At 41.2% G+C, this 13,706-nt stretch overlaps 1 protein-coding gene across 1 annotated transcript; it reads right to left on the reverse strand.

Moving 5' to 3' along the window:
* Nucleotides 1-1,378: 1,378 nt before the first annotated feature.
* On the reverse strand, nucleotides 1,379-11,962 carry perp (p53 apoptosis effector related to pmp22). The gene is made up of 3 exons (XM_034237958.1): nucleotides 11,563-11,962; nucleotides 5,337-5,477; nucleotides 1,379-3,190 (listed from the first exon to the last, which is right to left on the reverse strand). Exons 1-3 carry the CDS (start codon nucleotides 11,765-11,767, stop codon nucleotides 2,979-2,981), a joined length of 558 nt encoding a protein of 185 aa, XP_034093849.1. The 5' UTR covers nucleotides 11,768-11,962; the 3' UTR covers nucleotides 1,379-2,978.
* Nucleotides 11,963-13,706: the final 1,744 nt, after the last annotated feature.

Raw genomic sequence — 13,706 nt, forward strand, 5'->3', positions numbered from 1 at the left:
ATCTCCCGCAGTTCCTCCATCACTCTCACCTCCTCACGTGGTCAATCCCACTTCTGACACCAATTGTGACGCTGACAATTGAGCGGCCCGACCAAGCAAGGAGGCAGAGGCAGAACGTCCAAAAATACAACCCGGTGTGGGCATTTATTAAATCATACACATGAGATGACAGCCTCAATCTGCTGCTCCTGTGCGCACAGTCACCAGCCACCACCAGGATCTCACACACACTCCCTCTCTAACAGCAAAACCCCAGAGCCTAAATGTCCAACCCAATCAACCCAACAGGACCCAGGTGAGGGGGGAGGAGACAACACAGGGCACCAGGTGCACACAATCAACGACAGACATGGGGGAAGGGGAACACTTTTCAACAACAACAAAAACTAAACAACCCGTAACGGAGGCCGAGATCTATGAGCCCAGAGATCACCTCCGTGACACGCCCATTTGGAGGCTCGCTTGATTGCTATGTGATGGAGCTGGATTGTGTGTTGTTGTGTGTAGATCTGATCCAGGAGCAGCTGATGAAACTGGACTGTGTGTTGTTGTGTGTACAGTACATTATTTTCCTTTAGGTTGCCAGATGTGTCGCATGCTTGAACATGTTTCTCATACCTTATAGCTAGTTGTTTTCTGCCTTAAAGGAAATTAGATGGACTCGATAACAGTGCAATGAGGAACAGTAGAGTATTCACTTTGGTGTCGATCTTGTTCTCTATTGTCATATTTTCCTCCTTCAACTTGTTACCAGTAACTCTCTCACCCCCCCACAGCCTTTCAATAACTTTTCCTTGCTGCCTCACACTGTATTTCTCACCCTCATGTCATTTTCTCTCTCTCACTTTCCCGTCCACACTTATCTCTCCTCCCCCTTTCACAGAGAAGCCTGAGCTGCCAGGACATGCTGAGCAAAGTGTAATTCTCACACAGGCCCGTCCAAGGGTGTGGCTCTCTGGGTGTGTTTGCATGTCATAATTTACGACTCACTTCTGTGGATCAACAATTTCCCTCCATTTGTGTGTGCGTGTGTCTTGACAACCCTGTGAGTCTGAGTATAAACAACTACACAGGATCAGCATTCAGGTTGCAACTTGATTTCTGGCCAACCTTCCTCACACATTGTTTTTAAGCAACTCAAAGGTGCATATATATTCGGATCAGATTTGAAACTACGGTAATGGCTGCTACTTAATTAGAGTGGCCTTTAAGAAGACTGATCACCTGTATTGCCTACAGCAAATTTGAGACAGGATTGTGAAACATTTCACATATTTTACCTGATCTTTTCTCCTCCTCCTTTAAATGTCCTTCTCTTCCTCGCTCTTAAACACTCAAAACATCGACATTGCAGTGTAAAAACTTGTCTGAAAATGTATTCGCTTCAAAAGAAAAGTTTTTTTATTGCATAAAAATACACAGACTACCAACAAATAAACAGTTCGTACTACAGCAGAGGAACAGCCAGGTGATTTTCTGAAGTTCATGAATGCTGAAGACAATCTTTATCGTACATTATATCCCCTATAGTGACTTATAATGTCTTAAAAAGATTAAGAGCGACACATGTCGTAAGTAAAAGCTTGTTTGTTTTTACCTTCTCCATGTGTAAACCTAGCACAGTTTGTACAGTTAAAATGTCTACCAAATCAAAAGATAAAGCACTTTGTTATGCATTCAACAGTTAAAACTCTTTACTGTGGTAAAAACAATAAAGCTTGGTTTTTTCTTTGTACACGGATTTGGTCTTGGCATGAACAGAAATGTAACTGCTGACTGGGATGAAGCACGAGTGAAACCGGACTGACTAGTTTTAGGGACATTCGGCAACACTGCAGTGAAGAAGCTAAGGCACATGTTAAACACACAGTATGTCAGGAGATTGTTGGTTCAGTGTCTCATCAAACCAGCCGATTGTTAGGAGAAGAATCGTTTTTAAACCTTATGAAAACTTTTAGAAAAAACACGATTGGTTATCTTTCAGGGAAAGTCTTGTTTTTGAACTTTGAGGCAATGGGACATAAAAAAGCATTGGAAGTTTTGAGTTTATATTGCTCCCTTTAAGCCAAATGTTGACGCATGTTATAAATGTGCATGGGAAATTAACTATCAAGATCAATCAAATTGTACCTGAATAACATTTTAAAAATATATTTATTTGCTTTCCAGTGTAGAGTGACAGAACGAACGGCAGCCAATTCAATCAAACATCACACGCTGTGTCTCCTCATCAAGTGTATTATTAGTGTTCAGAACACATACAAAGCCAGCACAGCAAACCCACACTCAAACCCTTTTGATAATAAGTAAGAATACAAAACTTTGAGGACAAATAGCAGACAAGAATTAGCTAAATAAATCCAATAAAAAAAAAGGTGCAAAAACAAATGTTAAAACTACATTTCCATAGATTATATTCAGCTTCTTACTCCAAGCATTTGCATCCACCGTACACACAACCACATACAGAATAGAGATTAAAGAACTGAAAACTATAACATATTAGACAAAACCAAATGTCCTTTTTCCATCATGTGCAAAATGTAGTCAGAATTTTTCTTCTAGCAAGGTTTTAGGAGTTCTACAATAAACCAGATTAAAGCTATTCTTTACATATAATGACATCCCTTAGGTTAAGTGCACTTGGGTGATCTTGCATTGAGAATTACTGGTAAAAAGTACAGATAAAATGAGGAATGTATCTCACATTAAAATGCAGAATGTTAAAAATATCTTTTTATGATGCTGTCTTAATCTAATATAGAGGTCTATACATTCAAAGGAGATGCAACATCCAATCACAGTCCACTTCCTGGAAGAATGACCCATTGCCTCTGATGTTCGAGGAGGGTTTTTCCCGAACCAAATCTAACTGAACTGAGCCATCGTGGAGCTTTGGTGAAATGGTACAGAGTAAAAATATTTCCCTAGCTCTGAGTGGAAATGTCTGTAATCGGGAGGGTGTGCAGGTTGAGTTTTTAAGTGGAGGTATAGAGGTATTTCACTTTCTTCAGGCCTGTGAGCTCGTCCTCGTAGCGCGGCAGGCAGCAGAAGAGGACGGCACATCCGATGCAAAGGATGGTGGCGCCCCAGCCGAATCCGTAGGCCCAGGTGTAGTAATAGTGACCCTCGAAGATCATCTCGTTGAATTTGCATGGGTAGACGATCAGAGCGATGACCTGGAGAATCACTGCAGGGAGAAAGAGAGAGAGAGGTGGATTTAAAAGAGGCAGTTTTCCCTTTGCCTGTAGTGTGTTATATAGGTTTTTGTGCATGTAAACGGTCTGTAAAGGCTAAAATCCCAAAGTTCAGGCCAGAGGGAGTGTCTCTCCCACCGAAAAAGGCTTTCAGATGAGTGTGTGAGAGTGACATCAACATATGACATTAGGTGAGTCAGAATTAGCAGACAATGATCAGATCAGTCACTGCACTGCGACTGACTCATTATTTCCAAAGAGATATTCTCCAGAAAGGTGCGACAATGATTTGCCTTGTGATGCACTTTTGCTGACAGTAGCCCTAAATGCCCTGAAGCAAAGGCAGGGCAGGCAGTGAGTCGGGAGTGAAACCAAACAGACGATTCATGTAATCAGAAACCAGTTCAAGGGTAGTTCATTCTGCAAGACACTTATGGCACGTTTCCACTGCAGCGGGGTAGCCCCGTTTAAGCGTCCCTAAGCGTCCTCGCTCAGGCCTCGCTCGGGCTGCCTCGCTGGCCGGCCCAGGCCGTGGCGCATTTCCATTCCAGTTTAGGACCTGGGGTAGCAACGCAGTGTAGGCGGGGCGATCGGCTTTGTTTTTGTTCACATTTCGAGTTGTTCCGTCGAGCTCCCGCTGGATTTGATCATCCCCAATGAGATGTAGGAACGTCGTCACCTCCTCGGTCGACCACGGTGTGCTTTTCTTATTAGACGTAGCCATTTTTGTAGCTCCTCCGTTTACAAAATGCTGTTTATAAAAATGCTGCAAGCTTGCTTCTAAATATATATGCGACGCTAGGGATGAACTCGCGCGCGATCTTGTGACGATTCTCTCTGACCAATCAGCAGTCGAGAGTGTTGACGTCACTAGTTCAGCCCTGGCCCTGGCCTGAGGGAACCACGATTTTATGAGGCCGGAAAAAGAGGGAAAAAGTACCCGCTGGCCGGTACTAGGCTATATGGAAACGCCACCAAAAACCGGCCTGGCCGCTTGAGGACGGTTAAGGACGCTTAAACGGGGCTACCCGCTGCAGTGGAAACGCGCCATTACAGGTGCTGATGACATTTTTTTTATTGAAAAGCTTTATTTGAAAAGTTGAAAAATGTATGAGACCCCCAGACAACTTCAGATTGTATGTATGTTATCAGGGAACTGATAGAAATTAAAAGGAGCACTTTGTTTTTAGCCCATTTGCTACAAAAACTTGACATTACTGCTCACTATTTTCTAATGCATAACATAGAGGTTTAGACTAATAATAACGGTACTATCAAATGGACACTCAGTATTGTATAAAAGGCAGACACTTAAGGGGAAATAAAGGTTATAAATCGCTGTCTTTTTTGTGGCACATTTTTTAAAATAAAAGGATAGCATTGCACTTTCATCACATAAGCACACATCCATCAAAGTGAGTGTGAAATCATGATCTCAGGTGATGATAGATCCCATATTTGTTGTGTGGGTAAGATGAAAGCCCCACAGAGGGATACTGTATTATCCAATTATTATTTTCTAATCTTTCTTTTCCTTTTTCTTCTCAGAGTCAGTTTGTGCCACCTGTTGGAGCCAGGTGCCAAGTAGTTACAGCATTAGAAACTCATCCAAAGTACCTTTACCTCCCTCCCAGAGAAGCTGGGAATGAGACCTGCTGTTTCACCTGACAGTGAGAAGCTGTGAGTATCATTGTGTGTGTTTGTTTGTCTGGCTCTCTCCCATGTTGTCAGACTATCTGTGGGCTGAGTCAACAGAACAAACCAGCTGTTCGCATGGAGTCACCAAAACCTCCCCGCTTCCTCCTCACTAAAAGACGCCAGATTATGTTTTCCGGGGTTTGGTACAATCAAAGTGTGTATTAAACGTTTAACTTTAAGTACAGAAAGTTTTAGTAAACAAAAGTCTTGTTAACTCATTCTTTAAATCAGATATTCACCCATTAAAAACATAATAATGTTGATTTTACACTATGTAATGTAGGTGGACTTCCTAATGCTTGTGTTTAGACAACACGAGACATTTGTGAACGTCTGCCTGTTCTGTCCAATGAAAAAAGGCTTCTATATTCTTCAACTTAAGGTATACAGTATTAGTACCAGGTACTTTATCAGTATCGGGATGTTGGTTGTGTATCTTACCAACAAGGACCAGCATTCCTCCGATGACTGGCAGGAGTGTGATGTTGAGCGTGCAGCACAGAGCCACGCAGGAGATGATGAAGGCGACGATGAGGATGAGGAGGCCGATGATCATCAGAGCAGCCACTGCCATGGCCCAGGCTGGATTATCAACAGAGACAAAGATAAAAGTTAGAGGCATGCTAGTAAACGGAAACACTTGTAAAAACCTGGAAAGTCAGTCTTTCAAATTGAAGATTAACACACAGACACACTTTTTTAGTTTCAGGTAATTTTCTGCAATAAAATGTTCTGAGTCTCCTTCAGAAATAATGATGTTAAACAATGAGCTTTACAGCATTTTAGATGCCTTTACTGTTAACATTCTCCAGATATCAACATCTGGCCCCCCCAATTAAATAGTTATGTGTAATATGGATACAAATACAACATGATTTCTCAGAAAGTATCTGAAATATCTAATATTTTAATTTTAATAAATGTTGTTCCGGCCTCTCAGATACTGAGATTTTCTGTTGTATGATACTAATCTAAATATGTTTAGTCTATTAAATGTCCATCCCGGTTCCTCAAAGTGCATATTCTTTTTTATCAGTTCAAAACCCAAACTATTCAACTAGAAAATAAAGGGCAGAGATGATGTTAGGGATGCATTACTAAAATAAATGTTGGACTTTTTTGTTCAGTGGGTCTTCATGGTGTTCACACAGCTCTGATGGTTTCTCTCTCACCACTAAGAGCGTGGACTCGTCATGAGGGCACATTCCACCGGGCTAGTGAGGTTCGAGCTGACATCAAGAGAGAGAAAGTGGGAGTCAAGCTGTCTGTTTGCAACACATACCGCCGCTGCACCCTTAGCAACACTTTCTCCTGCTTTGTCACTCTGTGAGGTCCTGCTGGCTTTTATAATTACGGGGAACTGATACAGTCTGAGAAAGGCCATTCCCATCAAGCGTGGTTGTACATCTTTAGACTGAGTCAGTGAACTGCACTCTTTGTACAGTACGAGACAAATGAAAGATGATGCCACTTTTCATGTTGCAGGAGGGTTTTTAGGCCATTTTTAAGGCCATTACATCATACAAACTGTCACCAATCAATCAACACAAATGAAGATAATCACAACATGTTTTTGTGCTACAGCCAAGCCCTGTGTGACTGTCGACATGCAGTTACACCACAGACACTGGACCAGCCAACACCCTGAATTATTCACACAGCTAAGTGTTCAGGTGCAGTAATGTCCTACCTGCCTTATTAGTATTTCTCTCAATATGCACACACACACACACCAGAACAGTAGGACTGGTTCCATTTTCTCCCCAAAGAATAAACAGGAACACTGTCATGATAAAACAAAGTTAATCTGGGATTCTGTGGACGAGAACAATCTTCAGACCACGAGTAAACTATAGCAAAGCCATGCACCAACACACAAAATCTGTTTACAATTTAAAAAACTGCGACCTACAGTATGGTTTGTTTTAATCATCCCTCTTCAAGATTACATTGAAACATGTGGATAGTATCAGCTACCCTAAAAAACATGAATGCTACATAATAGTTCTAAAAAACTATATTGGAGAATGTGAAATAATACCTGACTCAAGATTAAAGGTGGGGTAGGTAAGTTTCAGAAACCGGCTCGAGATACACTTTTTGTTATATTCCATGGAATGCTCTTAACATCCCGATAGCAATGAATATCTCAAGTGCTTTGACAAAAAATCCATAAAAAAATGTCATCTGTGGAACCCGTAGTACTGTAAAAAGTACAACCAATCCGTTTAGCCGGGCCGGCTAAACGGATTGGATTGCCGCCCTGTCTGTCTGCCTTCCATCTCGTGCACGCACAAATGTATCTCGTGCCGTCATTGGGCGTGCCGTCATTGGGCGTGCCGTCATTGGGCGTGCATTGCAGCAGTACTTCAATGACTCGCCAGCAACAGGCGGCCACTTTCACCAGTCTGCTGACGTCATGCGCGTTCATGTGTGTTGGAGGAGGGGCTCTGTAAGGAAGTCTGGAGGAAGGGGCGGATTCTTTTCGGCTGTGTACTTTCAAATTTTAGTGCACTCGAGCCGGTTTCTGAAACTTACCTACCCTACCTTTAAGTGTGACTATTTCTGTTTAAAGCATAAAGTTGATGTTTGCGGAAAATGCTGCACCTAATAATCTTAGCATACCAGCATTCCGTGGTTTTGAAACGCTGTGTGATAATAAATCATCTGCGGTGTGGTGCATTCAAACATTTCTGGATTCTGTCAATCTATACCATGGTTGATGAATCAATGGTAAAGAATGTTTGGGCTTATTCATTAGAGGCTGTGCTTGAGCTACAGATGAACCCAGGGTTGTTTCCCCGAGTTGTCTAAACAAAGACAGGAAGGAGAGCAACTTCCCTGCCTTTAGAAAATATAATAAAACAAAAAGCACATTATATCAGCATGGCGTTGTGTTTGGTCCTCTGCCCAGTGTTTGTTTCTGTTTTAAGCGGGGAATGTTCTGTATTTAATGTGAACATGTCCCAATCATTCCAACTTAATTCCCCCCAGCTGTTCAACATCTGTTTTCCTCTTCTTAACAAAACTAAACAGATTAGGCTGCACGCCTCCTACACAGGAACATGTTCTTAACTGCAGCTTTACCAAAAAGCCTCCAATGAAGTCACTCACACACACTCTCCATAGTTCATTACATAACGCCTCAGACGTGTTTTTCCTACAGCTGGGAAGCTTTTCTCTCTTTTGATGTTTACACTTTCAGCCCTGGTCTTACAGTCATGAACAATGAACATCAAACCTTGTAAATAAGAATTTCACACAGGCAGCAGGGATCAAATTAACAACCTGGCTTTTACTTGAAAAGATTTTAAATAGAGATCTTTGCAGCAGCTCTTGGTGCTTTGTTTCACATTCATACTATTGATACACCTTGGTTGGTCAAGAAACAGAAAACGGTGACTGGAAGTGGTAGAGGTGATAAAAAGTGAGTGACTACCCAATCATGTAGGAGCAGGCAATATGGATATAATCTCCTGTGATGGTACTCAGCAGCTCCTAGGGTCAGGGTTCATCAAAAATGTGATTGGCAACTATATTTATATTCCATAAATCATTAAGTGTATTTTACAGAATAAAAAATATCCAACATTCTCTGGTTTCAGCGTTTCAAATGTGAGGATTTGCACTTTGGTTGTCATTCATAATAATGAACTGAATATCTTTGGGATTTAATCATGAATCACATTGACATTTTTTAACAATTGATAGGTAAAAAAACCGAAGATCAATGGATAATGAAAATAATGGTTATCTGCATGTTTTGTAATTACCCATTTGGATATAAATGTGTTGTTGGATATAGTCCATTTAAAGGAAATTCATTATAAAAAGTTGTTAATGGATAAAATACTCAAACTAGAATGTCTGTTTTTTGCTAAGCAGGCAATATAAATCAAGGGGCTTCATTTATTGCACACAAAAATGATATAAAATCAATAAGATATTGCTTTAAAGCTGTTAAATTGATATTGTTGTCTAGGCCTTTCTGACTTTCTTTTTTTTCCTACTGTGCCAGGTCAAATGTTGGCCCTTCCACTGATTCCAATTAAATCTGTGATTGTCTACATTTCTTATTCTGATGGCGTGCCCAAACATGAAAGCGTGCCTGTTGTTCATACGGAAGCTGCAGTTCCTTTGAATGCGAGATGCGATACAGGGAGCGGCCTAAACTACATGACAGGAAACCGTTTGTTCCAATGCCAGTATTCACTAAGTCACACACATGTACTGTAAATAATCATTTTCATTCCTCAATTTTCTGTTCACGAAGATAGCCCCACAATAATTTAGACTTGAGCTGTGACCCAAGAATGAAAACGTATCCAACCAGACATTTTTAGGCAGCTGGGATCGTGTTTTGTTTTTGTTTCAGTCCTGCTGATATCCGGCAAAAAAAGCAGGAACAGACAGTTCAGACAAAGAACAAAACTCGGTCTAAAACTTTAAACGGGACCAGGAAATGTCTAGAATATACTTTTTACATTAGGTAAATTAAATAAAGGAACGTTTAAGCCTCTTCAGTTTTACACTGGTTGCTGCCAGAGGGCAAAGTTGGACTTTCGGAAATGGAGTTTCAGAAATTCACCCATACCAAAAATGTCCCTCCATGAACCATTGTTAAAATATTAAACAAGATACAGCAACCAACAAAGGTCACAGAGGATTTTAGGTAAACAAAAAACAATTACTTCTGCAATCTTGTTATAAATTATATAGATCGAGTGAACAATGAACCCGAGCTGTAATTAATGTTTTCTCTCACAGGTATTCCTCTTTTGAATTTATAAAAATATCCTTGAGCTGAAGGAAACACGATTCAATTTCTTGTTATCTCCTATCGTGTAACGACAAAAGTCAAAGTCAGCTTTATTGTCAAAATTACTACATGTGTTATACATCCAGAAATCTCGAGATACCTTTTCCCGCAGTCCCACAGTGTGACATATATACATAAAACAAAACAAAAAGGGCCTAGATAAACGGGGTATACAATTTAAAATGTTAATAATATATTTAAAATGTTCAAAGTACAGTTTCAGTGCAGAAACTAATTCTCACTTTTTGATCGACCAGATGTAACATATAAACATGAGAGTTGAATAAAGGCCTTAAGGATTTGACAGGTTAGCAGTCAAAACAATGCAGCTGTATCAAGGATTCATAAAAAGTGTCCCTATTAAATGTGGGAAAAAGTCAGTATGTCTCAAATAAATGCTTTCACATTATCAGCCTGTGTCTAAAGGAACATGTATATGTTTTACCGATCAGAATATGGAGTTGCATGCCATTAGCCCCGCTAGCTGACTCCCACAGAGTCTGATAAGAGCAACAATACAGTCTTTGTGGGAGTGTGCGGGTGTGGAATAACACAAATACAACCTGCGGAGCGGAGAGTGGGAGAACAAGAGTCTGCTCTGTTCACAGTTATTGTTCAAAATAGTTTTAGAGTGTGTGTGTCTTTTGTCAGACTCTGCAGTGATAGGAAATCTCATTAACAGTTTTTCTATAAATAGCCATATTTGTGATAACAGGTCTGACAGACAGACATCCTACAAACTGCTTATTATCAGCTTCTCAGGCGTGTAGGTCACAAAGTATTTCAAATGTTTTGTGAGTTTGTGGTTTTGGAACTTTTCCCCCAGCAAAAGTAATAATAAGATTATTATCTGTGAGCAGTGTTATGTATAGATAACGTCTAAGGTTGTTTATTAATTGTAGGTGGTATTAGCTGTAGTGATGATGGCACACATATCTTTATGTTCTTGCCTGTAGAAATACAAGTTTTAAAAGAACAAACAAAGAACACTTCCTTCCTATATATGAATTCATCTCTGCCTGGAAATGCGCTGCAAGTTTCATACGACTTAATCCAGTGTGTTATTGAATAATTTGATAGGCCATCGGCTTTTAGCTCCAATAAAATCATTGTGTATTACAAAGATTAAAGAAGACATTTCCAGCCAGAGGTAGGTTCAAAAGAAGCCGCAGGTTATAGAGCTGCTATGATCATATTACAATTGGTTCTTTGGGGTTGCATGTATGGGACTTAATTTCATGTAAAGAACATACAGACATGTTCAGACAGGTATCAAATACAAAAAAAGTGTAAAGAAAATCTTAGAAATGCAACAAGTTTCTGTTTGTTTAGTATAATTACCTTTTTCCACATAGTGTTCTGAGGTAGTTCCTCTTTTAAAAAGGTTAATTTGGTTATTTTTGTTTACTTGTTGAAACTATTGATGTTAAAGTCATGTAAAGAACATTTAAACACTTCTTTTCAAATTAACTACCATTCAAAGTTGACTTGAGAAGATTATATTGGGGCTTTTTGTTTTATAAAGCACCTGAATGAAACCTCCCTATTGTATTTACCCAGTCAGGTAATGAATATTTGAAAGCAAGTGAGACCAAAGTTCAGTCTGTTTGAGTGAGAGTGTTGTAGGCCTCAGCCCTCCCCCCTCAGTTTTTGGTTGTAGTCAGAGGTCGAGTCCTTCAAGTTACAATACGTGAATGTTGAATTTGACACCACAGCGACACAAACACAGAACCATATCACAATACTGGCTCTATTAACGCATTCACCCGCTTTATTTCACAACCTCTGCTCGTCTTATGTTCAGCAGGAACTATGTTACGTGTTCATGTTGTGTAAACAGACACTTACGGAACTCCATGAGCGTCTTGCAGTCCCAGATGTCATTCCTGCCTCGGCACTGCTCCCACATACTGGCGTAGTGGGTCTTGGCGTCTTCATCCTCGACCCATCCAGAGGTAGCGGCGATGGCGATAATGTCAAAAATAATGGCGAAGAGCAGCAGCAGGGGCACGATCCACCTGCATCGGGGGTAGGCAATCCCGCAGCGAAACATGACCGACGATCGGTGTGTGAGGAGCGGCGTAGAGAAGGGAGATCTGTCGGGGAGTGCGGTACAGTCCGTGCGTTTTGGATATAAAGGGTCCTGTGCGTCCCGTACGTAAATGAGACTCAGTAGGTGTGGTGGAGATACCAGATAAAAATGCCCCACCCGAGTGTGTCATGCAACCTGTTTTGGGCTGGGCTTGTCTGACTCTGAAAGCTGAAATTGGCCCATCCCCATTCACTGTGTCATATTTCACACGAACGAAAAAGCCTGTTTGACCTGAATGCTGCTTCCCAATATTTATTTTATATTTAAAGTCTAAACTTGGTCAGGAGGATATGGATGACATAGTGAGTGGGCGGGGTGGGTAAAGGTTTAAAAGAAGACAAATAAGAAAGATGGTGAGATGATGCAGTACTTAAAGTAACTGCAAGGTGGCAGCACAGCTCACTAACCAAGAATGAAAAAACATAAATAATGAATTTCTCTAGTTATCAATAAAACAGACAATAATAAAATGAAATCAATATTTAATGTGGATCCTGACTTAAGATGGCCTAAGTTATACTACATGGTTCTTAGATCTTTTGGAGTCTGTGTTGGAAGACATTTGAATAAATACTCATTGCATACTAATGTAGTTTTAGAAATAAATATAATACTTACATTTGTGTCTTGTAGGACACTTCAATAGAGTCTGTATGCAGACCACAGCAAGGAGGCGGATTCTAAAGGGGGTGGATCCTATAGGGGGGGGCGTTTCCTAAATGGTTATGAGCCCCGCCCCCCACGTATTTCTTAAAGGTATACGACGCTCTGTTTCTTACGGAGCCCTGGAGGGTTCATAGAGAGAAAAATAAATAAAACGTGGCCACGTTTTACTTTCTCGTGCGCACGCTTTAGTAACTCGTGCGCACGAGTTACTAAAGCGTGCGCACGAGTTACTAAAGCGTGCGCACGAGTTAATAAAGCGTGCGCACGAGTTACTAAAGCGTGCGCACGAGTTAATAAAGCATGGCCTCGTTTTGTGTGTGTGTGTGTGTGTGTGTGTGTGTGTGTGTGTGTGTGTGTGGTGTGTGTGTGTGTGTGTGTGTGTGTGTGTGTATGGGGGGGGGCATTTGTTTATGATAGTATCGTTCGTTCCGGTGCACATCGAGATTAAGATTAAACACATTTCTTTCACTTGGGAATACACTTAACTATGGGGAACCAGATTTGTTTAAAGTACTGTTCGTGGTAATTTGAAAACAAATGCCGGTGGTGTCGGATACACACGAACACGCACACAGAGCGGAGCTGAGCACACACACACACATCATGCGCCCCGGTGACAGGACATCTCCTTCATAAAGCGAGGGGGAATACTCTGGTAGTTCGATGTGTGTATAGGTGTGTGTGGTTAAACGTAGCAGCCTCGATCTCTATTCAGCGGTTCTAATGAAGGGAAACGCAGTGAAGTAAACAGTAAAAGGCACAGCTCTTTGCAGCTGGTGCTGCTCTTCTCAGATTCTGCTGAGTTACACGTTACTGCCTCCAGTGCCCTGTACGACGAAGCCAGTTCAACAGACCCTGGACCTGAATATGTTCGATTTACCCGGCTTAACTGACCCTAACAAACGCGATGTCGATAAGCGGTCCTACGAAGCTGGTTATCAACTCAGTAAATCAACCAGGGTTTCTCTGTCCGGCTGAGAGCGCGCTCAGGTGAAAGGGACGGGGTTAGCAACATTTGACCAATCACAAACATGGAGACGCGTGCTGACAGCGCAGCGTCATACTTCATGAATGAATAGTGTAAATAGCCAATCCTGCTTCGTAGTACAGGCCACTGGTGCCGCTGAGATTTCATAAAGTGAAGGAGATTTTCCTTCTATAAAACAGCTGTGGGCAGCAGATACTGTGAGTCACGGACAGGAATCCCTCAATTTAAATAAAACGAGGCCACGCT

The sequence above is a fragment of the Gymnodraco acuticeps genome, unplaced genomic scaffold (assembly GCF_902827175.1).
Source record: "Gymnodraco acuticeps unplaced genomic scaffold, fGymAcu1.1, whole genome shotgun sequence".
NCBI lineage: Eukaryota > Metazoa > Chordata > Actinopteri > Perciformes > Bathydraconidae > Gymnodraco > Gymnodraco acuticeps.

Excerpts from the sequence above, each read along its gene's own strand:
- perp (XM_034237958.1), bottom strand. The coding sequence starts at position 11,767 with ATGTTTCGCTGCGGGATTGCCTACCCCCGATGCAGGTGGATCGTGCCC. Across the intron at positions 5,478-11,562 it reads CAAGACGCTCATGGAGTTCC|CCTGGGCCATGGCAGTGGCT; the intron begins GTAAGTGTCTGT and ends TTGATAATCCAG. Across the intron at positions 3,191-5,336 it reads AGGAATGCTGGTCCTTGTTG|TGATTCTCCAGGTCATCGCT; the intron begins GTAAGATACACA and ends TTCTCCCTGCAG.